General features: G+C 45.6%; 2 protein-coding genes across 4 annotated transcripts in view; one reads left to right on the top strand and one right to left on the bottom strand.

Annotated features, from left to right (window-relative positions):
* Window positions 1-1436: 1436 nt before the first annotated feature.
* On the bottom strand, window positions 1437-25141 carry CXCR5 (C-X-C motif chemokine receptor 5). The gene is made up of 3 exons (XM_073320596.1): window positions 24316-25141; window positions 9289-10432; window positions 1437-3492 (listed from the first exon to the last, which is right to left on the bottom strand). The coding sequence occupies exons 2-3, from the start codon at window positions 9325-9327 to the stop codon at window positions 2416-2418; spliced, it is 1116 nt and encodes a 371-aa protein (XP_073176697.1). The 5' UTR covers window positions 9328-10432; window positions 24316-25141; the 3' UTR covers window positions 1437-2415.
* The window catches only part of DDX6 (DEAD-box helicase 6), a 27592-nt gene continuing 25345 nt past the window's right edge, over window positions 24931-27177 (top strand). The window contains exon 1 of one of the 3 annotated variants that reach the window (XM_078849926.1): window positions 24931-25053. The gene's annotated coding sequence lies outside the window, so the exon portion shown is untranslated. Of the gene's footprint in view, window positions 25054-25297; window positions 25508-27177 lie in introns of those variants that run through there. The other 2 variants (XM_073320594.1, XM_073320593.2) reach the window with 2 other exon arrangements.

Here is a 27177-nt window from a genome sequence, read left to right as displayed (position 1 = left end):
ACATCTGACCAGCCAGCAGCTATTAATTGGTCTCTCTGATCTGTCTGTGTTTCAGAATATTGAAAACTGCAGCTGACTTTCTGCAGAAGCATGAGACATGCAACGTGGAAAAAGTACTTTATTTAATTAATCATTATAGTTCATTTAAAAAAAAGCAGACAATTTATGGTGAGTTTATAGGGACACAAGATATAAGCAATCATAAAAAAAAATAAAGCCTCTCAAAATATCCCCTTTCAGTTATGAACACTGAAATAATGTATGAACTCTAGCTAGACTTTGCCCCAGGAGCACAATTTAAACAAACTTTTCGGCATTTCGCCCTGCTTGGACAATAAGAACAACCTCATCAGCTTCACTGGGGTCCTCAATGGCTGTGCTGTGAACACTGCAGGGAATGTTTGATTGTTTTTTATTTTTGTTAAAGTTACATCCCTTGGAATTTAAAAAAAACACCATCTAAACCTTGGACTTTTCCTGTTGGGTTTAGAGTTAGTAAAAGGCTTCACTGATCCTCCATTTTGGGCTGAATTTAGCCCAGAAGTGATCCTTTAAATATGGATCATTCCCCTACAGATTCTTCTTCTGACAGATCATTTTTCTGGAAAGGGGTGAGTGAACTGAAGTTGGTCTCTTTGTTATTGGGTGACTGCTATTAGTGACCCTAGCACAAAGCTCAACCATCCACCCTACCACATGGGCAGTTTGACAACACTGAAATTAATACTGATCAGCAGAAACAGTTTTAGTTTTGCCTAGCAAAGCAGGTTAATTTTGGAGCAGATTTTTACCAATGTATTTGTGGTTAGGTTGTGCCTGGGATGAATGGTGGCCAGTGGCTCTTTAGACAGAACTATAACATACATTTCAAGCCAAAGTAACACTTTACCTATTAAGAAAAACAAAGAAAGCAGCAGCATTGCCTACACATTAGCTGTTATCACATCTACAGGGACAGAGTCCCTTATGGCTGCTCTACACACAGACTTGCACTGAAATAACCCCAGCTGTGGGTTAAAGCTGTTGCTGTTAGTTTGGTGCATGTCTGTGTGGAGTAGGCCTGATCCTGAGAGCTGCTGGGTACCCACAACTCTGGTATGAAGTCAAAGTTCAGATCTTTTCTCCCTAAAATCTAATAAGCGAAATTTTTAAAAACACGGTCGATGCAGGTAGAGCTAGAATGCCTGAAAGCACAGTACAAAGCATAGCAAAAAAAACTTTCCCTTGTCTGCCCCTGAAAAAACACCCCACAAACCCTCCCCCCGCCCCCCAACAACTCTTCTCCTTCCATGTTCTGTTTTACTCTGGAATAACGGGAATTCTTGCTCTCAACACCCAAGAGATACAGCAACTGAACCACAAAGCAAATCAGTAACACATTCAGCCTTCTTTCCCTCCCCCCCCCCCCACTAGTAATCAAAGTAGGAGAGGTCTGTGCCACCATTCAGTTACAAGGCTGGACAGGGCCTGCTCAGAGAATATTCACCCTCAAAGGAAATCAATTAGTTCCAGTAAGTCAGTAATTGGAATTATTAATAGCAATAAAATGGATTGAAAGTGAGAGAGAAAATGTGCAGCTTATGGGCAGGAAAGAAATTCCTGACAGTAAAGTCTTTAGGCCTATGGAAGAGTCTCCCAATGTGAGTCGCAGAAACACCACCATGTGGGATCAAGGCACCCAACCTGCCCAAAGTCCCAGGAAAGGCACAACAGGAGACAACCCCACGTTTGCTGGAGGAGATGGGCTGGCTGCCTCACAGGCCTCTTCTACTTCCAGATTCTGTGATGCAGTCAGAAAAACAGTGTCCAGACCTTTGTATTGACCAGAATGGTGAGTAACATGCAGCTATGTGCCCAAGTAACTGAAACATACTCTAAACTTCTTCATATTTTACATAACTTTCATTAAACATAGAACTGTTTCTAATTAAAAGCAATAATTGGGCTATATCACTTTCTTCTGAGCACCTTAATAAGCAGCACAGACTCTTCCATTTCTCTGATAAAAATCTCTCCATCATCTGGAATTTCCTGTTTGTCGCTTTCTAAGGGCCCAATTCTGTGGTTGGCTCTGCACACTGGGGCTCCTCCAGTGGGGAGGATGCAGTATCAGAGCTAACTTGCTAGGGTCCCAGCCAGCCCCTTTGCAGTAGTTGCTATGTAAAGTCAGTATTTGCCAAGGGCTACCACAAACCATTTCTCCACATATTTAGCACAGGAAGTAAATATGTGGTAACGGCTGGCAAGTATTTGCTGTTTTAATGGTGCCCTTTAGACCTCAGTTTCTTGTGGAAAGGAGAGAAGTGGTAGGGATGATACTGAGGCGCAGAGCTGAGTCCTGTTCCAAGGGCATTACATGCTCTGCTGGCCAGGAACACCAAGGTCTATCTCAGCCCGTGCCCAGTTCTTTCCTCACTAGAAAGTGCTGACAGAAGTGATGGTGTCCGACTCAATCCCACTGCTCTTCCTCGTCACATCAAGGATCTCCTGCAGGGTCTCTTGGCTTATGCAGCCCAGGTCACGGAGAATCCGGAAGAAGTCGTTGCGGAACTTGACTCCGACAAAGGCATAGAGGATGGGGTTGAGACAGCAGTGTGTGAAGCCAATCACCTCTGTCACCATGATGCTGGTGGCCAGCTGGTCCGCCAAGGCACAATCGCTCGGTAAGGTTTCTAGCTTGTCTAGCGTGTCCAAAAAGATGACCATGTGGTAAGGGCTCCAACAGAGTAAGAACACCCCTGTGACCAGGATGGCTACTCTCACGGCCTTCTGCCTCTGCAGCCGCTGGGACTGGCACAGGGTCCTCACAATGGCTGTATAGCAGTAGCACATGACCAGCAGGGGCACGAAGAAACCCACAATGTGATACAGGAAGCGGGTTGCCAGCCACATGTTGCTGCCATGAATCCCAACTTGCTGGAAATTGCAGACACTGTGGTTGCTCTTGTCTGACCAGACCTCCATGAGCACTAGATCGGGCAAGGTCAGCACCAGGGAGATGAACCAAATGGCCAGGCAAGTGAGATGGATGGACCTGACTCTGCGCTTCCTGTAGGTGTGGATAGCATACACTATGGCCAGGTAGCGATCCACACTGATGCAGCCTAGAAGCATGCTGCTGCAGTAGAAGTTGATCTTATGAACAGCACTGAGGACTTTGCAGAGGAAAGTGCCGAAGATCCAGCCAGTCAAGCTCTCGGCCACACCAAAAGGCAAGGTGAGCACTAGCACCAGATTGGCCAGGGCCAGATGAAAGAGGAAGTTCTCGGTGGTAGTGCGGGCACGCTTGTAGCGCTCCAGGATGATCAACACCAGGGCATTGCCCAAGGTCCCCAGAAGAAATATCAGAAGGTAGACTAAGGGCACAAAGATCTTCTTGAAAGGATGTGTGGGATCGCCAGCTGGAGACAAGACTGTATCTGGACAAAAGTAGTCCTCATAGGATCTTGTGGTGTTGTCATTGTCATAGTCACTGAATTCCCCCAGCAAATTCTGCAGAACAGGAGGAGAATCCCATTACAGGCTGCAGTTTCTGTACAGCCATTTCCCAGGAGAAAGCCCAACCATTACATAGGAAATGCCAGACGAGATTAGACCCTAGTCTGGAGGAGGATATCTTGTTGGTTTACATAGAGGCATTAGAATATTCTCCATATTATTCTCCACCCTATTCCTTGTTGACATTCACAGGTTGTTTGCTTTCTGACCACTGCTGCACACTGGGCAGAGCCCTCCATCGAGCTGGCCACCCTCACGCCCTTTCCTGAGTTGATGCAGTTAATTCAGAACCCTGTACCGTCTATGAATAGTACATTTTCCCCTCCTATGTGCATTACTTTGTACTTATCAACACTGAACTTTAGTCACCATTGTGTTGCCCATTTCACCTGGCTTGGTTGTGTCCCTCTAATTAATTTTTCTGTCATTTTCTACCATGTTAATTCCATATTCTGTTCCCAAAACTACCTTCACACACTGGCCCCAGGCAAGGACTTTCTTTGATTTGTCTGTAGAGCTATTACAAAGCATGCTGCGTCTTGAGACGGAGGGTGTATTGCCACTCCTCTGGACTCAGTAGTGTCCTGCAGTGTGACTGTCTGAGCCCCTTGGGCTGAACTCCTGCTGGGAGTTTGTGATATCAGGTCCACGCCCAATATGCAGGCTCTGATGCTGCCACACAAAGTGAGATTTGCACTGGGAACAATGCAGCAGCTGGCCAGTGGAGCGAGCTATACGTAGGCACTGGAGATGGGAGGGCCATTGCCTCCTACTTTTTAAGAACCTGGCTGAGAGGGAGCACACTGTGCCTGGCTAGCAGCAGCTGGGTTCTGCTCTGCCTTGTGGCACGTGCAGCAGCTGGTCAGGTCCTGCTGTGTGTTGTCTTGCATGCCTGCAGCTGGCCCCTCACCTGTTGGTGGCTGAAACCACAGCAGTGGCTTCTAGGGGCCGGGGCCTAGCCAGGTTTGGGAAGCAGGACAGACCCACTACCCAAAGGCCTCGGGCTTGCCAGCAAGGAGGGTAAGGAGTGAGGGAGGGCAGGGACTTAAAGAAGATCCTGCAGGTGGGGGGGCTTGCCCTCCTTGCTTTTATAGTCCTTTTGGCACCCACGGAGCTGTATCACACACCAAGTTTTTTATTCAAAGCAGAAATCAAATCAAAACCTTAGCACTAGAAAGCTGGCAGCTCTGGCAAAGCCCACCATCACCGTGGAGCATATGCTCCGACCGTCCTGTGCTGCTCCAGGCAGGCAATGGACAGAGCCTAATGCTTGCCAAAACAAGGGTGCTCAGAAAAAGAGGAGAAAAGGGGAGGGTAGAAATCAATGAGGAGAAGAGGAACAAAGGGCAGAGCAAAGGCTCATGGCAAAAATGTCAGACAGCTCAACAAATACTAACTAGAAGATGGTAAGGGTTCCCCTGCAGTCACACTGAGCGCTCTACCCCTCCCAAACACCTACTCTGGAGACTCTTGCATTGACCACAGCGGAAGTTTCTGCTCGCTGTTTTCATACCTTTCACTGCCAGCTGTAGCTGCCTGCACCTGCTGCACCTTCCCCCATTCGCTAAATACTAGTGCTGCTTGAGCTGTTTTCAGAGCTATTTTTTCTTTTTTTGGTTGCTTTTTTTTAAAGAAACATCTCAACTGTCCTGTGAAATACAGTGAGTGTGAATCCCCCCAGTCATGAGACCCAAGGCCATATGGCAGAGGCAGAAAGCTCCCTGATTGGGGACACCCCCCTGAAACACACACAAGCTATCTCTGGCTGTAGCAAGTGAAGGCCTCACTTAAGGCAATGACATGTTGTTAGCTTCTCACCCGTAGAGAGCAACCCATGGGACGTTGCACTGTGGCAGAGAGCTGCTGTGCACTCACACGAATCTTTAAAGTGCAGTTTTGGAAAATAGCAGGGTACTGGTGCTGCGTTACTCTTGTCTCCCCAGTGCCTCCTCTTGGGAGATGCTAATAGGCCGAAAGGTCAGGAAAGAAACCACAAACACCCCCAATCCTGTCCACACAATTGGTTGGGTTTTCTGCCTTCATCTAAAGCTACAGCAGGGCACCAGCCTGGAGGGACCAACACTCACCTCCACTAACTAAAACTCTGCAAAACCAATAGCTGTGAAGGAGGAGATATGGCAAAGGGAGTCTTTAAACTACCCTCAATTTCAACTTTTTCTGTTCCTAAAAATATGTCCTAGCAATTGCCCGTCCGGCGTACATACCAGGAGTTAATGATGCCCATGGAACTTGTGCTTATAGCACTGACTATGGCAAGGGTCAATGCCCAAGAGCTAACCCAATGCTGGGGTGGTTATATGACCTCCTGCCTGACAAATACATCATTAAGGGGTTCTTGTTTCAAAGGGCCCTCAGGATCTATGCCATCTGCAGCCCACCAGCTGCTGTACTATTAACAGGTTTCAGAGTAGCAGCCGTGTTAGGCTGTATTCACAAAAAGGAGTACTTGTGGCACCTTAGAGACTAACAAATTTATTTGAGCATACGCTTTTGTGAGCTACAGCTCACTTCATCAGATCTGATGATGTGGCTCACGAAAGCGTATGCTCAAATAAATTTGTTAGTCTTTAAGGTGCCACAAGTACTCCTTTTCTTTGTACTATTAACGTGGACTGTGAATGTGCACAGCATCTCATTAAATGCATACAAGGTTCCTTCTCTAAAAAGTTAGATTTTCCCTTAGCAAAAGAAAACAGGCTCCCCAAGAACCAGGAAAGGGTTGGAGGGGTTCCAAGCATCAGAGGGAGGAGGAGATGCGCAGAACAATTTGGGAATGCAGGGTTAATCACAAGAGCGCAGCATGGTGTCAAAACAAAAGGATAGCAACCCTTCAAAACATGGGCAGTGACTGTGCAGTGCTAAACCGTTTTAACTGCAGCGAGTGGCTGTCAGTATCACCTTGCGTTTACAACAGAAGACGCTGCACTCGAGCACCACTATCTGCCACCATCTCATCTCTGATAAGGTGACAGGTAGGGTATTGTTTGTTTTTTACTGTAAGCCACTCGCCTTTGGCTTGGGAAATGTGCACAGTGCAGTGACTGAGCCATCCTCTCATGTACATCTCAGGCTGGGAGAGAGTAGCGAGTGTGGGTGGAAGCACACAGAGATGAGTCAAAGAGACAAAGCATTTAGGTATTGCTAATCCAAGCTGAAGCAGAAAGGGGTTGGAGCGCAGCTACAAGAGTTGCATAGAGTGTGACACACTAGGGCTATTAGAACAAAGATGTGAGGTACCTTACAGCTTTCAATATGATAGGGGCAGAGATTAGTCCCCATGACTCATAGTGCCAATATGCTCTCTCCAACTCCTGCCGCTTGGCCAGGGACTCAAAATTTTGCTTTAAGGACGGATTTGCTGGGAAAACGTGTGCACACACAGAAGCCTGTACTACAGGAGTTCTCAAACTGGGGGTCGGGACCCCTCAGGGGGTCACAAGGTTATTACATGAGGGGGGGGTTTGCAAGCTGTCAGCCTCTACCTCAAACTCCACTTTGCCTCCAGTATTTATAATGGTGTTAAATATATAAAAAAGTGGTTTTAATTTATAAGGGGGGGGGAGTCACGCTGTGTGAAAGGGGTCCCCAGTACAAAAGTTTGAGAACCACTGCTCTAGTAGAGGAAAAAAGGGACCTAAAAATAAGGAAGGAGGAAGGAATAGAACAGGAGGATTATGTAATATTTTCTGTTTGTCACTGCTGTGGGTATTTGTGTGTAATGATGGGGAATTACATGTAAAATAAAACAGAACGGGCAAGCCCAACATGGCATTGTGTGTGTGTGTGTGTGTGTGTGTATCTTCCCTTGCAGGAAGATAGATAGATTACATTTATTTAATGCAATCCCTCAGGCTTTCTGCTTAAGAGGCTCCTAGAAAATAGAGATGGAAAAAACATCCCCCTATTAGTTCATCAAGTTCAGCCTCCCTCAACTCCTAGGAGGACATTAAACTAATTCTACTCTACCTCACAACTGCCCATCTCTTCAGTCCCAAAGTCATCCATGTTCCACACAGATCTGGTGTTCCCCTCACAGTTGAATATCATTTACAGCTGAGATAAAGTCATGGAGCTGAAGTTCTGGAAAGTTATTCACAACCAAGGAACAAATCCCACAGCACTTTAATTTCCTTGCAAGAATAATTTTGTGTCTGTTTCAGACTACATCCCCTATCTGGACCTGGGCAGGTTAAGCAGTAAGGACACGACACCAATCTTAGCTGTTTTTCTGCCAATAGGATAATTTATACATCAGGCATATAACTGGGAGGAGAGTGAAAAAAACAAAACAATCAGAATTGGTCTAAGATTCCACTAAGAGTTGTTCTGCAGAGCTTCCCCACTGGATTCTGTACCTTGACCACCGCCCCCCGGGCTTTGCCCCTGCACTCAGCCAGTGCTGCTGCAGTGGAGATGCTGCTCCCACTTTTCACTTTTTTCATTAGGGAGTGAGCTCTGCTTTACCCCCAGCTAAACTCTACCACCACAATTCTCCTGCTTGAGCCTTTCATTTCAAAGGAGAGGTCAGGGTGATCAAAGAATGGGAAGTATCGTTTGCCAAAAAATTGTGACAAAAATAATGGTTCATTTTGTTTTAAAGTTTTCACAGGATTTTTCAACTAAACAAATCAAAAATTGTTCTGGGGTTTGTTGTTTTTTGGGGGGAGGTGAGGGCTGCTTTTCTCACTATCCCCCCAAAGGAAACAAGGGAGAAAAAGGTAAGGAGAAAAATTAAACCTAAATGGAATTAATATGTTTTGATTTGAACAGAAACAAAACAATTTCCTTCGAAAAGTCATCTTTAAATTAAAAAAAAAAAGGTTGAAAAACTTCTGAGTCACTCTATTTAAAAGCCAGGCTTTGTGGCAAATCTGATGTGAGCTTTCCTTAGCATGGAACAATCATCTTTTCAAAGATATTATTGTTTTCAATTTACAAGGCTAATTAGAGGGTGGAATATACTGTGTCATAATTCAAACCTAGGATATTTGTAGTATAGCTTCTCTCCCAGTAAAAAAACGCTAATATAAATATGCTACAGAACTGCCCTCAGGCAGGCTCTGCAAGCCGACCCACACATAGGAAAGGATAAAATGCAGGCAGGGATGTGAGTATACAATTGTTATTGTGGGATGTAGGTCTTCCATGTTTCCCAGTGTTATTGTAGATTATCCAGTTACTCCTGTTTGTTAAAGTTAGTGGGTTTGATTTCCTATGGAATGGCACTTTGTGCACTCATTTACACCAGTGCACGGTGGTGTAAAATGCTGTCAAGTCAGAATACGTGTTTTAAACCCACTCTCTGCTTGTTTAAATGACTACACAAGGTGGGCTTCTCTCTAAGCAAGTTAACCTAGGAAGGAGACACATCTGATTCCTACCATCTCAGAATGAGCCTTTCGGCCACAAGAACAGAGGCTGCAATCCCAGCACCCACAGCAAAAGAATTATAGAGCCAACCACTGAAGAAAACAATTTAAAGATATGGCATCAGTAATCATAGCATGTGAGAAGGGCTAGCATTCTCGTCTGCACCTCCTGCAGCTGACAAAAACATCCCTAAATAGGTGCTTTGGAGTCCAACTACAATGGTTTAAAATTTTAGCTTGAGACCAAATGTATCTTAACGAAAGGGAGAAAGTATGTGTTTGTGGGTGGGAGAGATTAAAAGCCAAGCTCCTCAGCCCAGATATAAGATCTGCCACCCCCCCAGAATCCTCATCCTAAACACGTGGACATTGCAAAAACAAAGAGTCGTGCATGACTTACCATGTCATAGCTCTTCATAGAGATGCTGTAGGGCCCCATTATTTGGGAGGCACTGTTTGTCTCCTCCAGTGGTTTGGGTAGAGGCTCTGACAGAGAATATCAACCAACTTCCCTTTCTGATGAGAGCTTAATAATTTAACTGAGTGGGGCGGGGAATCTAGTTCTCATCAACAAAGTATTGAGCTTTTCAGCTTTGCAAGGCAAATGAGCTCAAAGCTCAGAATGACGTATTTGAGCGTCAGATTAGAATCTTGCTCTATCATCTTGGCTTTAAACTGTTTTTTAAAGTATGGTTTTGAATAATCAAAAGCTCCCATAATCTGCAACAGAGCAAAGCCCCCAAGTCCCTTCCCAAATCCTTAATCCAGTACAGAGGCTTTTATAGAAGACACTGCACTGGGTTTGGGCAATGTACAAAAAATATCTAAGATTTTAAGACATGTTCTACTCATGGGAAAAGTTTATTTCTAACCCCAAAAATGCCCTGGATTAAGACATGGCCCTCTAACTCTAATAGCACCAGCTGCTTTAAGCCCTCAGTTTTTCTCTTCTTCCCTCTGTTTCAGCTCTCACCATTATCCAAAGTAACCGAACAGTGTGCTCCAGAAGGACATTGGCAGAATGGCTGGAGCAGGAATGGGGGAACAGATAATTAATTAATTAATATTTGTACAACACTCTGTGTAAAGTAAGAGTCCATTTGATTATACAGTCCCCTTGTAGCTACTGCATTACTCAAATTCCCATTGAGAAGGATGTCGTCTCTGCTGGTGTGCAGGGGTTGTCTGTTGCCTTGTCCAAAAATGTTGCAGTGTCAGTGGGAGAGGGAAGGGCAAATTCATGGTGCCCAAACCCAACCATTAGCTCAGCAGGACAGAGCAACATGGTATCCTGGCCTTCTTTTCTTCATCCTTGTTTTGACAGATACCATAGTGCAGAGGTGTGAAGCTCTGTCCAGGGTAATGCCTGATCTCTGCAAGGCAGAGTGCATTGGCACTGAGGCCGCCATGCTGGAGAGGATGTCTGAATGGCAGTCATGCAGAGGAAGTGGGGGGCACAATCCTTGCTTTCACTGGCCTTTATGCCATTCATCATAGGAGCAGCGAACCACTGCACTGGCTTCAGTCAGTCTGCATCCCCTTGCCTGTAAGACAATCAGCTTGAAGAAAAGCAGGCAGCTGTGATGAGAAGCACCTCTGCCCCTAAGATGCTGCATTCAGTTCTGGACACATGGCTGGTCCTACGGAAAGTATTATACTGTTCTTCCGCACCCACCCTGCCACTTCCTGCCTGCCAAAGTGGAGACAGACAGCCAACCAGAGAAGTTGCTCCAATAAAAGATATTACCTTACCCACCCTGTCTGACAGAGACAGACAGACACACACACACCCTTGTGGCCTGTGTGGACTCGCCTTCATGCCCCAGGAGGTAAGGCTGAAAAACAGCTATCCAAACAAGAGGCGGAGAGTTCACACTCTGCTAGGGCATGCTGTTGCCAGGGGAATAGGACATAGCACTTTGGGTGGTACACTGACAGCGCAAGGCCCTATGTAGACTCATGAGCACCAGAATGCAATTGCCTGGGACACTGCAGTACCAGAGCCATGTAGTACGGTACTGGGAAGAGCAACACGCAGTATTTAGAGGCTGGAAGGACTGAGAGCTAAAGAATCAAATTTGGCTAAACGCCCACAGGAGGGCGGATAGCTACAGGTATTTGAAGGACATAAGTGTTAAGAAAGAGAGGGGCATTATTTAGAGAGGCAGGGTAGCCCCCTAGACTGTGATTCTGTAGACCGGGGTTCTATTCCCAGCTCTGTCACTGACCAGGTGGGTGACCACGGGCAAGTCACAGCCCCTCCCTATACCTCAGTTTCCTCATCAGCAAAATGGGGATAATGATACTAACGACCTTAGTGAAGTGCTTTGAAATCTACAGATGAAAAGTTCTACCAAGGAGCACACTATTATTATGGTACATTGGGTGTAACTAGAAGCAAATGGGATGAAACGGGGCAGTAGGAACTGTAGGCTGGAGACATCTTCCAAGGGTGTGAACTATGGGCCAGTCTGCCCAGAAACCCTGCATGTATCTGGTATAACCCTTCTAGGCATGAGCCTTACAAAGCAGAGATGGGCAGGTCATGCAGTCCACAGGCAAAACAATAGGTGGGCAACTCACAAAAGTGACTGGATCCCCAGACAAGCTGTGAGGGTAATCTAGCCTCTGACTTCCTGGGTGTTTTAAGCTTCTCTGGGTCTCATCAGGCTGCAGAACTTTGTCCTCCCTGGTGTCTCTGGCACATTGTCTGGGCATTGGCTCTCAGTTTGTTATCCCTTCACAGAAATGGAGCTCTTCAGCCCACCTGCCCTAGGCCCCCAGGACAAGTGCTGACACCCAAGATAGCCCAGTTGCTTAAAACACACCCTCTCCCTCCTTCATACTGCAAAAGGTGTGAAGCTTCTGGTTATGGTTTAATTGTCTCTGGAGACACAGTAACTGTGAAGCACGTAGCACACATACAGAGACACACTGCACAGAGACAAACACCTTAATGCTCTTCAAACGAAGCAGAGTACAGATCATACCAAACAATAAACCTCTTAAACTGCAATATCCGTCACTAGCTCTTCCTTTGAGAGTCCTTGGGGGGGGGGGGGGGGAAACGGACGGACCATTTGCGGCCAGGAAGGCAGGCAGAATGACCCCTGCCTCATGTAGAATTTTTACCTGTTGTGTGGTTTCTCCCTCATGAAGTCGTTGCCCAGCTTGCATGACCACCTTACTCTTTCCTACCCCTACACTTCCTCTTCCTGTCTGGTTCCTCTGTTCCTATGTGTTTATTAAACCTCTCCTGGACACTTGGCCATTTTTTGGTCTGCTCCTCTCTTTCCCTACTCCCTTCAGAGGGGAAAATAAAACTGGTCTCCCAAGGATGCAGCTAGTTTTTACTTTCTAGAATAATATTGTGACCAAAGTATTGTCATTAACTTTAAGTATTTCCTACTGTCCTCAGTAGGAGGAAGACATGCTGTCATGCTGGTAAGACATGATGGATACACATACATCTAGGCATTCATGATACAGCATCTTTCATAGTAACAATTAAAAATATCATCCAGAATTCATAAATTTGTACTGACAGATTCCCAAATTGTCACATCTGTACATCCCATTTGCACTCTGAATTATCCACTGAAGTTCTCACAATTAAGTTAATCAATACCCCAGCTACCAGCCTCCACCAGACATCTACTACAGGGTTAGCCTTTTGGCCTGCAGGACATCAGTAAAAAGAAAAAAAAAAGGTTAAGCGATATTTTCACCTTCTTGTTCCATCACCAGAGACTGGCTGGTGTAACAGCGAGTTTCCGGACTCACCAACCCCTCTGTCAGGGGGAAAGGCTGAGATGGCCTGTCAATTCTGGAGTCGGCAGAGAACACACTATTATTATGGTACATGGGGTGTAACTAGAAGCAAATGGGATGAAACTGGGCAGTGGGAACCGTAAGCTAGAAACATCATCCAAGGGTGTGAACTATGGGCCAGTCTGCCCAGAAATCCTGCATGTATCTGGTATAACCCTGCTAGGCATGAGCCTTACAAATACAGAGACACACGAGGGAGTAACAAGATGCCTCTATTTAGGAACAGGCTTCTAACCTTTAAGCTTTCTGCAGCAAAGCATGGAGGTAGAATTACCTCCAAACAGGTCCAGCAACTCTCTGCTATTGCACGGAGCTGCGTAATGACAGCCTGCCCCTTGTAGTAAGAGGACGCCCTGAAACATAAAACCTTGTATCAGAGGCCTGGTATGAGGCCTAAGGCCTGAACTAAAGAAATGGTCAAGACTTTGTTAACATAAAGCAAAATTAAACTGTGAGCCAGAGGCAGGCCCTGCTCACAGAAGCTGGCAAGGAAAGGGCTGATGTTGCAAAAATACACATACCTAAAAGGTACTGGACACTAAAGATATAAACGTGCCAGGATGGTACCAAGAACACTCCGATACTTGCACATTCCACACATAACAAGGAACAGGCTGACCCATCCTAAAGACAGGCAGAAGGATAATATGATGGCTTGAGCTGTTTTGTTTGAACCAACATGTACAAGAAGAGAGGCGGGACCTTACCACATAGACGGGTTGTACCTCAATACATCAGGAGTGACGTGTAATGTGTTTGTACCTGCGTATAAGGATGCATCCGAGTGGTTGTCTTTGTCTGGCCTAGGGGGCAGTGGTAAATACTGCCACTGACTGAGCCAGTCCAGTGTCAGGGAGCACATATGTACTAGCAGAACTGTAGACCTCTGATCCGGGGAGCTAGAGACTGTGTTTAGTTTGGCAATAAACCTGGCCGGGTGCCTTCATACCTTATCGGAGTCCGGGGCCATTGGGTTTTTCCTCATGACATCTGCTGTGCCAGCTATCTGCAGAGCCGGGGCAGCACACAGAGGGAACACACACACACATGCAGCCGACTGTTATCATCATTGAACAGAGCAGAGCACCACACTGGTGACGTCTGATGACACCCCGATAGTGTCCCACTCTTCCTTTCCCAGACTCTCAAGCAGAGTTTGCTGGGAGCCTGAAGAAACTGATGCATCCAGCCAGTTAAGATAAACCAGGATCCCCCCCAACCCCCTTATTATTTAGTGACTGAACGTCTTTGCACGCTCCCAGGCACTGTACAAAATTACAAAGGAGATAGGCTGAGAGAGGCCTTCCCTACAGCCACTGCCAAAACGCTGCGTCTCTCTCAGGAGGAAATGCATCAAGTAGAGTTGGGGACAAAAGAGTAGACCTCAAAAACTGCAGCACCGCCAATCTATTGGGGATTCCACGGATACCACGGCACACCGGCCTTTTCAGACACTGTGCCAAAAGTTCAAACGCAAGGGTTGTAGGTACTTCAAAGGCTGGACTGTAACACCGTGAGTCCCCAGCATGCACGTGCGCACACACACATACAGCTAACAGGAAAAGACTATCTGATATGGCTGGCTGGCTAAAAGGAAAGGAAGCAGATACCCTAGGGGCAAAACCTGTGCCGGTGAAAAGTTAACTCTGCCTTTCAGGGCTGGGCAATAGCAGGGGAAAGGCTAACGTGTCATGGTTTATCAAGCATCTTCAACGCTATTCTTTCCCGGGAGGACAAATCAGTTCCTAGGGCTTGCAAGACAGGGCCTGGCCCTGGTGGTGGTATTGGTCTCATGGGACACCGTTTGCATCATCTCCCTATTGGCAGGTACATGTTCTCTGCTCAACAGTCTTCAGCTTTGGGCATCACAATGCAAAGTCCCTTCTCAGACTTATCTTGTCCTCCTCTCCTGTACACACTGGCTCAGTTCTCCATTTATCATGTGTTACTCTGCTGTAGTAGGTAGCTGCACCCCTACTGGTCTCACTCTGAACCCCACTCCTCTCCCCTAAAGCAAGCATTTTCCGAGAGAGCAGGTTTGTAATGCTGCGTCTGGCTCAGCATGCAACAGCTTCCTTACACCTATCCCTTCCCTGGGGAGACTTCCCCTCAGCCTAGCTGCGTCCTCTTTCCACAACAGCTAATGGACTGCCCCTTCCATTCCTGGTTCACACTGCATCTGTGGGCTGCCTGTCAGTTTGATCTGCCAATGCCCATGCTCCCTGGCAGCTTTCACACCTGTTGCAAGCCAGCTTCGCCTTAATATTCTGAGACCCTGGAGCAGCTTCTCCTGGGCCCACTCTGCTCCCTGGCTCCTACTTTTCCCATGAAGCTGCATATCTCCATGGCAGATTCCTACTGGGCTGTCTCTTCCCAGCCTCTATCTTGCCAGGCCACTGGACTGCTACAGCCTCTCACCTCCAACCCTTTGTATGGCTGCCTTTCAGGTGGGTGCTGCTGGCCTCCTTCCCCAGGAACTACATGCAACAGCCACTCTCCTTAGTGCTTAATTGCCCTGGGGCACTATAGCCATCTCCTGCCCTAGACCTAGGCCATGCCTTCCAGGGGATGAAGGGAAGAAGAGAGACAGAGCTGATCTATCTTCTGCTCTTCTTCCTGCCTCAGCTATTATAGTCTCTTTGTGACCAAGTTCTTTCAGAACATCCCAGATGTCCAACACCTACAAACTTACTGGCTTTAGGTGAATAACCATACCTTATAAAATTAAAGCAAGAGCTGACAGTAGGCAGCATGCACTTGCCCAGACTTAGCCTGGTCAAGACACTCGGGGTAATATCCTTACTTTTGCAAAGAGGGCCATGGATCTTTAATTATTTGCAAGAGAATTCAAAGGGTCCAGTGCCAAGGTTTTTGCCCAACAGTCCTTCTAAGGAGACAGCACTACTCCAGAGTAAAACCATGACACTGTCATGAGACCAAATGTCACTGTTGCACGGCTTAGGAAGTGCTCACTATCTCATAGAAGTAGGTCCATATTGTGCCTTTCAGATTATTTTGAATAATTAATGAAGCCTCACGTGGGTAGGTCAGTAACATCATCTCAGTATTACAGATAAGTACAGAGAAGCACAGAGAAATGAAGTGACTCATTCCTCAGAGTTAGAAAGTGAGTCAGTGGTAGAGTTGGAAATAAAATCCTGACTCCCAGTCCCCTACTTAACTGCAGGACCACCTAGCAAATATAATCTTTGTTCTATCATCCATGATTAATAGAAATTCTGATTCATCAGGCCAAGCCAAGCTGCTCTTCTCCTGTGAGGAAGAGCTGAGAAACCTGACCCTGCAGCAGCTCGAGTGAAGGGAGATTCCTGGTAATTCTGACATTAGGAAAAGCTTCCCTCCCCTAGGGAATTTCAGTCTGTCATTGGAGCCACGTGACTATCTGGGTAGTTCTGGTGGAGAGTTAATGGTGAAGAGGTGGCAGGATGACGACATTTGGGGTATTCCCTTGAAAGGAGACTTTATGAATCTTTGCATCAAAACAAGAACTGAAAGTGGAATAGAGACAGATGCAAAACAGAGACGACTTTCAGTCTGAATAGCTTTTAAAAGGACCAGCCTGAAGGAAATTAAAAATTAGTAAGTAGACCCTAAGATGAACTGCTTGCAACCATAAGGCCAGCACAGCCTGTACACTCCTAAACCACCTGTCCAGACACTAGCCCCAATGCCATTTAGCTTGTTTTGCTAGGCCATGGCAGAAAGTAAAACTCCTAAGGGACAGATTTTTAAAAAAAGAGCCAGGCACCCAATGGTTCTTACTGACTGCATTAGAAACTACTGCATGCTGGGCTCTTTTGAAAATCTGGTCACACCTGTCCACTACTCTCCATTGCTCAGATCAACTCCAATCCAGGGAAGGAGGATTACGAGAGGTCTCACAAATGTGAAGGAGGGTTTGCCACAGTGTGGTGGCACAGTTCGAGTTTTGCAGGCAGGTAAGAGATGGCTAGAGTGGGTGAGGTGGGTAGATAGGTAAATGGTGGGAGTAGGATGAGGCTTGTATGTAGGGAAAAATCAGAAAATCTAAGGCATAAAATGCATTACACCTAGCAAGGGACATCAAAGGCAATAAAAAGGGATTCTTCATACATTAGGAGCAAGAGAAAGATGAAGGGAAGTGTAGATCCTCTGCTTAGTGGGGAAGGGGAGCTAAGAACTGATGACACCAAGAGGGCTGAGGTGTTTAATGCCTATTTTGCTTCAGCAACACTAAAAACGTTAATGGTGACTGTCACTCAACACAACTAATATTAGCAACAAGGGGGAAGGAAAACAAGCCATAATAGGGAAAGAATTGGTTAAAGAATCTTTAGATAAGTTAGATGTATTCAAGTTGGCAGGGCCTGATGAAATTCATCTTAGGGTACTTAAGGAACTAGCTGAAGCCATCTAAGAACTGTAAGCAATTATCTTTGAGAATTCATGGAGGATGGGTGAGTTCCAGAGGACTAGAAAAGGGCGAAAGTTAGTAGCTATCTTTAAAAAGGGGAACAAAGAGTACCCAGGGAATTACAGATCAGTCAGCCTAACCTTTGATACCTGGAAAGATATGGAACAAATTATTAAACAATCAATTTGTAAGTACCTAGAGGATATCAGGGTTATAAGGAATAAAATCAAATCATGCCAAACCAACCTAATTTCCTTCTTTGATAGGGTTATTGACTAGTGGATGGGGGGGGGAACAAGAAGAAGTGCAGAGTACTACACTTGTGCATTTGATTTTTCCTTCCTAACTACAAAATGGGGAATAATTGGCTAGATGGTAGTACTGCTGAAAAGGATCTGAGGGTTATAGTGGATCACAAATTTAATATGAGTCAACAATGTGATGAAGTTGCAAAAAAGGCTAATATTCTGGGGGAGAGTAACAGGACCGTTATACGTAAGACAGAGAAGGTAATTGTCTCACTCTACTCAACACTGATGAGGCCTCAGCTGGAGTACTGTGTCCAATTCTAGAAACCACACTTTAGGAAAGATGTGGACAAATTAGAGAGAGTCCAGAGGAGAGCAACAAAAAAGATAAAAGGTTTAGAAAACCTGACCTATAAGGAAAGGTTAAAACAACTAAACATGCTTAGTCTTGAGAAAAGACGACTGAGGGGGAACCTGATCATCTTCAGATATGTTAAGGTCTGTTAAAAAGAGGACAGGGATTAATTGTTCTCCATGTCCACTGGAGGTAGGACAAGAAATAAAGGGCTTAATCTGCAGCAAGGAAGACTTAGAAAGTTTTTCCTAATATCTAACCTAACTCTGTAATTAAGCTATGGAACAGGCTTCCAAGGGAGGTTGTGGAATCCCCATCATTGGAGGTTTTTAAGAACAGATTAAACAAACTGTCAGAGATGATCTAGGTCTAGGTTTACTTGGTTCTGTCTCAGCACAGCAAGCTCAATTTGATGACCTCTCAAGATCCCTTCCAGCCCTACATTTCTATGAATATATATATTTGTTATTTTGCATCAGACCTAACAAAATCATGACAATGCAAATTAAACAGCTTCCCTTTTCTTCACTGGGACAGAGCACTGCAGTATTTGATACATTTGGGAAACCTCCTAATATAGAGTCTAAAGAGAGATGTTTGTTCAAGATTATAATATAGAGAGGCTCACTCATAAGGGACAGTATTATGAAGATAAGAATTTTGAGATATGCTCTGGAAACAGGGGGACTGAGAACACAGTGTAGATGTATACAGCCCCTCACCACAGATATCCTCTATTATTTAAATGAAAGTTGTGTTTATTTCTCATACACTGGTTTGTTATTTAATAACCCAGTATCATTACATGGTGTCAGAAGTGCAGAATGAAAAGGAGGCTGCAGTTGCAACAAACAGAGGCGAACAAAAGCGTGTGTGTGTGTGTGTGTGTGCGCGCGCGCGCACAATAGTAGCTTGGCTGGCTTTAGAAGGAAAAAAGCCAAAAATGAACGTGTTGCAACCTCCATCCAGTCTGCAACTGTCAGGCAATGTTGCAGAGAATTGGAAAAAATTCCAACAGAGATTTTAATTGTATTTAGTAGCCACAGGGGCAAACGAGCAAAATGATTAAGTGAAATCATCAATCTTTTTGCATGTTGCTGGGGAGGAAGCACTGGATATATAGAAGAACTTTAAGTTTGCTGAAGGTGAATGTATGAAGGTAAGTAAAATACTGACTAAATTTGAGGACCATTGCATGACAAACAGGAATGAGACCTTTAAGAGAGACAATTTTTTTACATTCATGCAATAAACTGATGACACCATAGAGCAATGTGTCACGGAATTAAGAAACCACAGTAAAACCTGTAACTTTGGTGAGCTGACAGATTCTCTGGTCAGAGACAGAATAATCTGCGGCATTAAAGACAATATGTTAAGAAATAGACTACTCCATGAAGGAGATTTAAATTTAGAAAAAACTTTCCAGATATGCAGGGCAGAAGAACCTGTGAAAGCACAAGCCAAAGAGCTGACTTCACCAGCAGGGATTATACATGTACTAAAAACAACAACAACAACAAAAAGAGTATAGCCAGAAAAGGTCAAATCAAAAAGTGGAACCACACACTATGAAAACCACTACTGCAGGTAGAGTGGGTACAGACAGCTATGTGGAAGGTGTGGATTGCAGCATGGCCCAAAAAAGAGCGTTGTGCCTTTGGGAAACTGTTATAAATGTGCAGAAAAAAAATATTTTTTTTTTTGCAAAATGCTGTAGATCCCAAAGGCAGAAAAGTCAAATGCATGCAGTTGAAAACAAGCTGGTTGAGGAGTTTTATGTAGATGTGCTGGGATCAAGCAAAACTGATGAGAGGGACTGCATATTACCAGTGAAAGGGGATGAAATAATTATTCCACTCAAACTGGACACAGAAGCACAGATTAATAAGAAACTGAAACAGAGACCAACAAAAATAAAAGTAACTGGTTATTCTGCAACAAATATACCAGTGAAGGAGATATGCATCGCTAGCATCTAATATAAGACCATGTACAGGCTCCTTCCTGTTCATTATAGTACCAAAGGAGGTGACACAAATTTTGGCAGCTTGTGAAAATCTGGTAAAATAGGTGTTCTGACTACAAGATCATACTAAACCTGACTATGAGGCACTCATTTGGGAGTATCATGATCTGTTTCAAGAGTTCAGTTGCTTGCAGGGTGAACATACAATCCAGAAAAACAAGCAAGTCCCTTCAGGTATCCATCCATGTAGAAAGGAAACTCCTAGAAAGTAAAAATTAATGGTACTGGTGTGCAGAACAGGAGGAATCATGGGAAAGTTTCATACCAAAACTGATACAAAAGCCAGTTGAAGTAGTACGCACCAAACAGGCATATTAAAATTTTCAGCAGATGCTTCACAATCTGGGTTAGGTACAGTGATTTTACAGAAACACAATGATTGCTGGCAACCAGTAGAATATACATCCAAACCACTGACTGATGCAGAAACCAGATATGCACAGACATAGAATGATAATGTGCTGAAATCTCATGACAATGAAATCATACAGGAGATGAAAGAAAATCAGAAGTGGAAGCAGAAATAATATTTTGACAATATTTATGTAATCCAGATCTCCCATCTCTTAGCCCAGATGATAGAGTGTGCCTGAGGAGTCACACCTCTAATACTTGGGGCTAAAGGGATACTGTTAAAGAACAGCTGCACCCAAGAATTTATGTAATCCAGAAAGACCAAAGGCACAAATACTGGCATCACTGAAGGGATCTAAGAGTAATCCCAGAAAGTTAAAAAACATTGACAGGAGATATGGACTCTGGCATTTACCAACCTACTGATTATTATGAATGGACAAAGGAGAAACAACCAACAAGAGAACTCAGACTCTAATGAAAGGGTGAGATACTGAAGATCAGAGAGGGAGATTAAATGTCCTGAAAGACTAGCCTGCCTAGAGAAGGGGTATTTGAGAAATGTGAGTGTTAAAGACTTACTCCACAGTGATGTGCTGGTAGCTTCTCTCTTGGTAGCGGATACATTGGGTATATGGATCATAGTTTATGGAAATGTACTAGTTGGGTTGAGAATTCAATGGATGTGTTATTAAATAGTTGTTAGCTGCTTATATAAGAGGGTTTTGTTTTTGTTTTTTAAAGGTAGTTCCCCAGTTTATTCTGCTTTGTGTGGCTTGTTTGGCAGAAGAAATTTACCTAATGAGATCAGATGGCATACCGAGGTGACCGTGACCGATGTAATGCAGGCAATGTAGGATGCAAAGCAGAGATGGGCGGGTCATGTAGTCCACAGGCAAGACAATAGGTGGGCAACTCACAAAAGTGACTGGATCCCCAGACAAGCTGTGAGGGTAATCTAGCCTCTGACTTCCTGGGTGTTTTAAGCTTCTCTGGGTCTCATCAGGCTGCAGAACTTTGTCCTCCCTGGTGTCTCTGGCACATTGTCTGGGCATTGGCTCTCAGTTTGTTATCCCTTCACAGAAATGGAGCTCTTCAGCCCACCTGCCCTAGGCCCCCAGGACAAGTGCTGACACCCAAGATAGCCCAGTTGCTTAAAACACACCCTCTCCCTCCTTCATACTGCAAAAGGTGTGAAGCTTCTGGTTATGGTTTAATTGTCTCTGGAGACACAGTAACTGTGAAGCACATAGCACACATACAGAGACACACTGCACAGAGACAAACACCTTAATGCTCTTCAAACGAAGCAGAGTACAGATCATACCAAACAATAAACCTCTTAAACTGCAATATCCGTCACTAGCTCTTCCTTTGAGAGTCCTTGGGGGGGGGGGGGGAAACGGACGGACCATTTGCGGCCAGGAAGGCAGGCAGAATGACCCCTGCCTCATGTAGACTTTTTACCTGTTGTGTGGTTTCTCCCTCATGAAGTCATTGCCCAGCTTGCATGACCACCTTACTCTTTCCTACCCCTACACTTCCCCTTCCTGTCTGGTTCCTCTGTTCCTATGTGTTTATTAAACCTCTCCTGGACACTTGGCCATTTTTTGGTCTGCTCCTCTCTTTCCCTACTTCCTTCAGAGGGGAAAATAAAACTGGTCTCCCAAGGATGCAGCTAGTTTTTACTTTCTAGAATAATATTGTGACCAAAGTATTGTCATTAACTTTAAGTATTTCCTACTGTCCTCAGTAGGAGGAAGACATGCTGTCATGCTGGTAAGACATGATGGATACACATACATCTAGGCATTCATGATACAGCATCTTTCATAGTAACAATTAAAAATATCATCCAGGATTCATAAATTTGTACTGACAGATTCCCAAATTGTCACATCTGTACATCCCATTTGCACTCTGAATTATCCACTGAAGTTCTCACAGTTAAGTTAATCAATACCCCAGCTACCAGCCTCCACCAGACATCTACTACAGGGTTAGCCTTTTGGCCTGCAGGACCTCAGTAAAAAGAAAAAAAAAAGGTTAAGCGATATTTTCACCTTCTTGTTCCATCACCAGAGACTGGCTGGTGTAACAGTGAGTTTCCGGACTCACCAACCCCTCTGCCAGGGGGAAAGGCTGAGATGGCCAGTCAATTTTGGAGTCAGCAGAGAACATTATACTACCGATTATTTTAACAAGGGATTCCCATATTTTTTTCCACATGTACCAGGATGAGCCAATGGACAGACTTGGTGAATCCATTTATATTCTCATTTAAATAAAGCTGATGAAGAAGGCAGGACTACTGGGCATCAAATGTGTATGAAGTGCATTTAGCTAGAAACATATTCTCTTTCTGAAAAAACATACTATGTTGATTAGCAGAACACAATACATGGAAATAAATAATCCCTGGAAGGGATACGTTAGCAGTATCCAGAGAGGGGATGACTCCCTCCGAGGCAGGAAAAATCAACTCTCCATGCACTTTGGCATCAGAATAATAGAAAGAGGTCCCAAGAGTTTCCTCCAGCACATCACTGGCATAGAACTGCAAGGCCCTCCAGCACCTACCGTACTTATGCCTGAGATCATCCCTTATCAAATACAAGGCTCTGTGGGTGAAAGTTTCAGATATAGTACTCATGGTCAGCCCTTGACCAAATGGTGCCCAGGCAAGGAATGTCTCCAGCGCCCTCCCCCCAACTCCATTTGTTAAACTTTTGAATACCTTATTTTTTATTGCATTTGTAGCCCATTTCAGGAGTTTGATGGATGATTTATACTCCCTGTCATATAAAATTGAGCAGTGATGCCCCGCCCCTTATATACCCACGAAGGCATGGCTGACAACATTCTAGGAGGTTCAGGGAAAAGGTAGTTCTCTGAAAGTCTAGAAGGGTCGACAAGATTCTACAAAGGTCCAGAACATTCTAGGAGGTTAGTGAAAAATGAATCTACCTACAGAATACCTGACACATTTTACTTCTAGCATTCTATTTTCCCTTTTGTCACTAACAACAAAAACATCACTCCAAGCCTGGCACCTCAGCAGTCACCTGGGTCACCTGCCCCTAAATTTGGCCCTGACAGAATTTACAAATCTGCTTTTCCTGTGTTCCCTGATGTCTTCAGAGGTTTCTTCCTGGTCCTGCCATAGAAAATTAAACATTTGTCATTTGAATGTTAATTTTTTGGTACTTAATTGACTAATGATGTGATGGTGTCTTAGTAACTAATGGTTTAAAAGCCACAGTGCAGCAAAGTAATTAAAGTGCTAATTGGTTAAGTGGGAGAGCATAAAAAGAAGGCATAAGGCATTAATAAAAAGTTTGTGCTGGTGCTGACTGATGTAAGAATAAATAAAGATAACCTTGAATTCTAAAGTGCTTTGTTGCAATAGTTATAACAAATTAAGCAGTGAGAGTGATGGACATATAAACTTGTGTACTAAATTTAAATACTTTAGGAATATATCCAAAATATTTTGCTTAATAAATTACTGTTTCCTTTCTATTTTGCAACTAAGTTTTGCAACTATTAAGACAAGTTTTCCTTTTAAATAACCTAATTTTTAAAAGAGATTTTTTTTCCTTCATGTTCAACAGTCAACTTTAGTTATCTAATTATTTTTTTTCATTAGCATTCGATATTTTTTCCAGTTGAGATTAAATAGACTGTGTATATTGCGGGGGCAGCAAAGCTGAAATATTTTTGTCCTTTGTAAAATATAGGAGACTTGTTCATTTCTAATTAAAGGATGAAAGGAAAGTCTTGGTCAGCTGATCCTTATAACTGAGAAAATAACTTACTATACTATTAATTTGAGTAGTCTCAACCAATGTCACCAATGGTTTTGCTGTCTGACTCTTACTTCAATTTGACTCACTTTAAAGTTACCTTAACAGAATTATTTCATGCTGGCCAGGAACAGTTTCACAATCTCCTAATTACTATTGGTGTAGAAATGAGACTTAAATTTTTAAAGTCGCTAATTTTAAAACCGTATCACCGGGGAGGAAACAACTATACTATATCTGACTCTAAATCTGTTGGAATAGTGCCAGTAGTTCGGATTTAGATGACAAGATTATTTAAAAAAAGCATTGTTCTATTTCTGCACATGTAATTAAAGTAAAATTAATGAAGAGGGGGAAGCTTAACTGAGATGTACCACGTCACCGTCTCACCTGGAGGGCCACTCGCTCCCTCGTCTTGGATTCATGTCAAGGCAGCTGTTTAAAGTCTCAGTCTCTCTCTCTCTTTCAGGACTGATTTTAATGTGGGTTTCACAGGGATGTTGACATCTCCTTCAGTGAATCGCTGATGGAAGGAGGAGGGCCGTGGAGACTCCTTTAAAGCAGCTGTTTAATGCTACTTCATTTATTTTTTAATGCAACAGAAGGAGGCTGGCTGGGCCGCACAGTCTCGCTTCCCTCGTTGTAAAACTCCCTCTCACTCCGCTTCACTCACGCTCGGTGTGAGGCGGTTTTTCACCCGCCCACGTGAGCGCGGGCCCAGCCCTCGCCAGGGCGGGAAAGCGGCTGCTGCTCCGCGGCCGCGTTTCGCAGCGGCCCTGGGGCGCCTCAGGGACACGCGAAGCCTCGTTTCACGCCGATTAGAAACCGCGCGCCCAGCCTCGCGGCTGGAGAGATGGCGGCGCGTGTGCGCGAAGAAACCGCGCACAACCCAGCCCGCTCCCCGCCGCGCGGTCCAGCCGCGGCTCCGGCCCGCGAGGCAGGCAGGGAGCCCAGGCTGTCCAGGGCAGGGGAGGCTTAAGTGACGCGAGGAGGAGGAGCTGGCGGGGCTCGGGCAGGCCTGGAGGGAGCAGTAGATGCCGAACGCAGACTGTGACTGTCCCCTTTAAAAGAAGCGCGGATGAGCCTGGCGTGGAAATGGCCGAGGCTGAGCTGAGGCGGGAGGGTGAGGTGGGTAAAAGCCTGACTGAGGCGGGCGTCCCCGGCGGAAAGGGACACGCGGCTTGTCGCGGAGTCCGAGCCTGGAAGCGCCGAACAGCAGGTGACGGCGGGTTCCGGGTGGGCTCCGCGTGGGGCGCTGGCAGCGGCGTGGGAGCTGGGGTAGGTGGGGCTGGGGGCGGGGCTGGCGCCGCGGGGCTGCTGCCGCCTGTGGGGTACCGGTGCGAAGAGCCGGCGTGTGCTGCGGGGGCGCACCGGCTCCGCCAGGAGGCCGCTTCGAGGCTAGCGCTGAGGTAACGGAGGCGGGCCGAGGGGCTGGGCCTGCCTGCTTACCAGGCCAGGAGGGGGAGGGCACACGGGAGGAAGAAGGAAGCCGCCATCTTGGAGCGTCGAATCGCCATAACAAGGCACCAAGCGGGCGAGTGCGAGGACTTTTATACTCGGGGGAGCGCAGCCGGCGGCGGCGGTGAGCAGCTTGCCGGGGATGCGGCTTTCGGGGCTGGGCATGGGGGCGCGCGGGCATCGGCTACCTGTACTTTGGTGAGGCCTGCGGCCTGCCCTGGAGAAGGGCTTGGGCTGGGCCGGGCCTAGCGGGCGGCTACTTCGGACTGGGGGTGGGGGAGCGCTGCGGAGGGACTTGGCGGGTCTCGTCTCGCCCGCCCGCTTGGGGTCGGTGTCCCATGGGGGGGCTGCAGGCATGTTAGGGCACCGGGGGTGGGAGCAAGCGGTTCGCGAGGGGGCGGCGCTGCGGGGTGGGTGGCTGGTGGTGGAGGAGTGGGGCGGGAGGCCGTGAAGTGGGGGAAGACGTGTATCTGGTAGTCTGACCTTGAGGGGTGCGGGGGCGCTTGGTGTTTCTGGTGGGGGACCCTACACTGGCCTGCGGGGTTGGTGTATCTGGGGAGCACCGCCCCCTCGGTGCCTGGGTCCCGGAGGGGGCGGGAATGATCTTTTGTTTCCCCGACGGATGTTGCCGGAGTCGGGTGCCCGCTGATGTTGCGCAGATAAATTTTTAGGGTTGTGCCTGTTCCTCCAGGCTGCTCCAGTCTGGCCGCAAATAAACGCGGCTTATGTACGTTTGTTGTTAAACCGGGGCGCCCCTCGGCTGTGGGGGAGCCGGGCTGCTCCTGTTTTTGCCTGGTGAAATCGCCCCCTTCCCCAAGCTTTGCACAGACTTCTCCGGACACTCAAACTAGAGCTCCTGTCAGTCCCAGGCAGAGGCCCATGGCGATGTGGGAGTGAATCAATAAAAAGTGCTTAAGTTGCTGCGCTCCATTGTTTTTCTGAAAATGAAACGTTCCGTTATTTTTTTGTGGGGAGAAGGATGAGCATATGGTTGAAATTTCTAAACTGATTGAAGCTGCAGTGAGGTCCTTACATTAGAGGAAATATAGGTCGGTTCTGGAGCAGCTCACCTCGGCCTCAGGATTCTGTAGGACTGTTTGCTTGAACCCTAGCAAACAATGGAAGACGTGGTTCCTGGAGTCACTTAAAAAGCACCCCCCAATTTTGTGTTTCTTCATGTAGCATTGTGTGCTCTTTTTAGGCAAAAATCAAAGTTCCTCAGGGAAAGGAGGATGTTTTCTGCAAAAGGGCAGTGGAAATGTGTAGTGGCAGCGGCTTCCATAGTCTGCATACGTGGTCAAAATCAAGAAAGGAAATGCTTAGACTGGGGGTGGTGAGCTTTGCTAGTAGAGGGCACTAGCTTTCAAAATGGTGGTGTTGCTTGTCCCTGAAATTTTAGGTTTGTTCAGATTTATTAAATATCGTTTTACTTTCTTACATGTTATACTTTAAAGTTTTGGGATCCTACTGTGGGTGTGGGTTAAGATATTTAAAGGCACTTTGCCAGGTAAAATAAAAAGGAAAGTGGGTTACTAACAACACATTATTAAAAAAGTTTAAAGTTGAGTTTACCTCTTGCTGTATCTCTCTGCTGTTTATCTTTTTTGTTCTACTGTCCTAGCTATATGCTTGATATTTGAGTTGTAACACAAAAGGGAAATGTCTAAATCCAAATAGTGTTTCCCTTGAGTTCTTAAAAATAAAAATATTTTTACTATGACAGTGTCCCTGTAAATTAAAGGTACTTGAAAATGACATCCATCCGAAAATATTTCACCTACTCATAACAAGAGT

Source organism: Lepidochelys kempii, chromosome 22 (genome assembly GCF_965140285.1).
Source record: "Lepidochelys kempii isolate rLepKem1 chromosome 22, rLepKem1.hap1, whole genome shotgun sequence".
In the NCBI taxonomy this organism is placed as follows: domain Eukaryota; kingdom Metazoa; phylum Chordata; order Testudines; family Cheloniidae; genus Lepidochelys; species Lepidochelys kempii.
The sequence above is the reverse complement of the archived record's forward strand: the minus strand, read 5'-3'. Positions and strand labels throughout refer to the sequence as shown.

Excerpts from the sequence above, each read along its gene's own strand:
- CXCR5 (XM_073320596.1), bottom strand. The coding sequence starts at position 9,327 with ATGGGGCCCTACAGCATCTCTATGAAGAGCTATGACATG. Across the intron at positions 3,493-9,288 it reads CTATGAAGAGCTATGACATG|AATTTGCTGGGGGAATTCAG; the intron begins GTAAGTCATGCA and ends CCTGTTCTGCAG.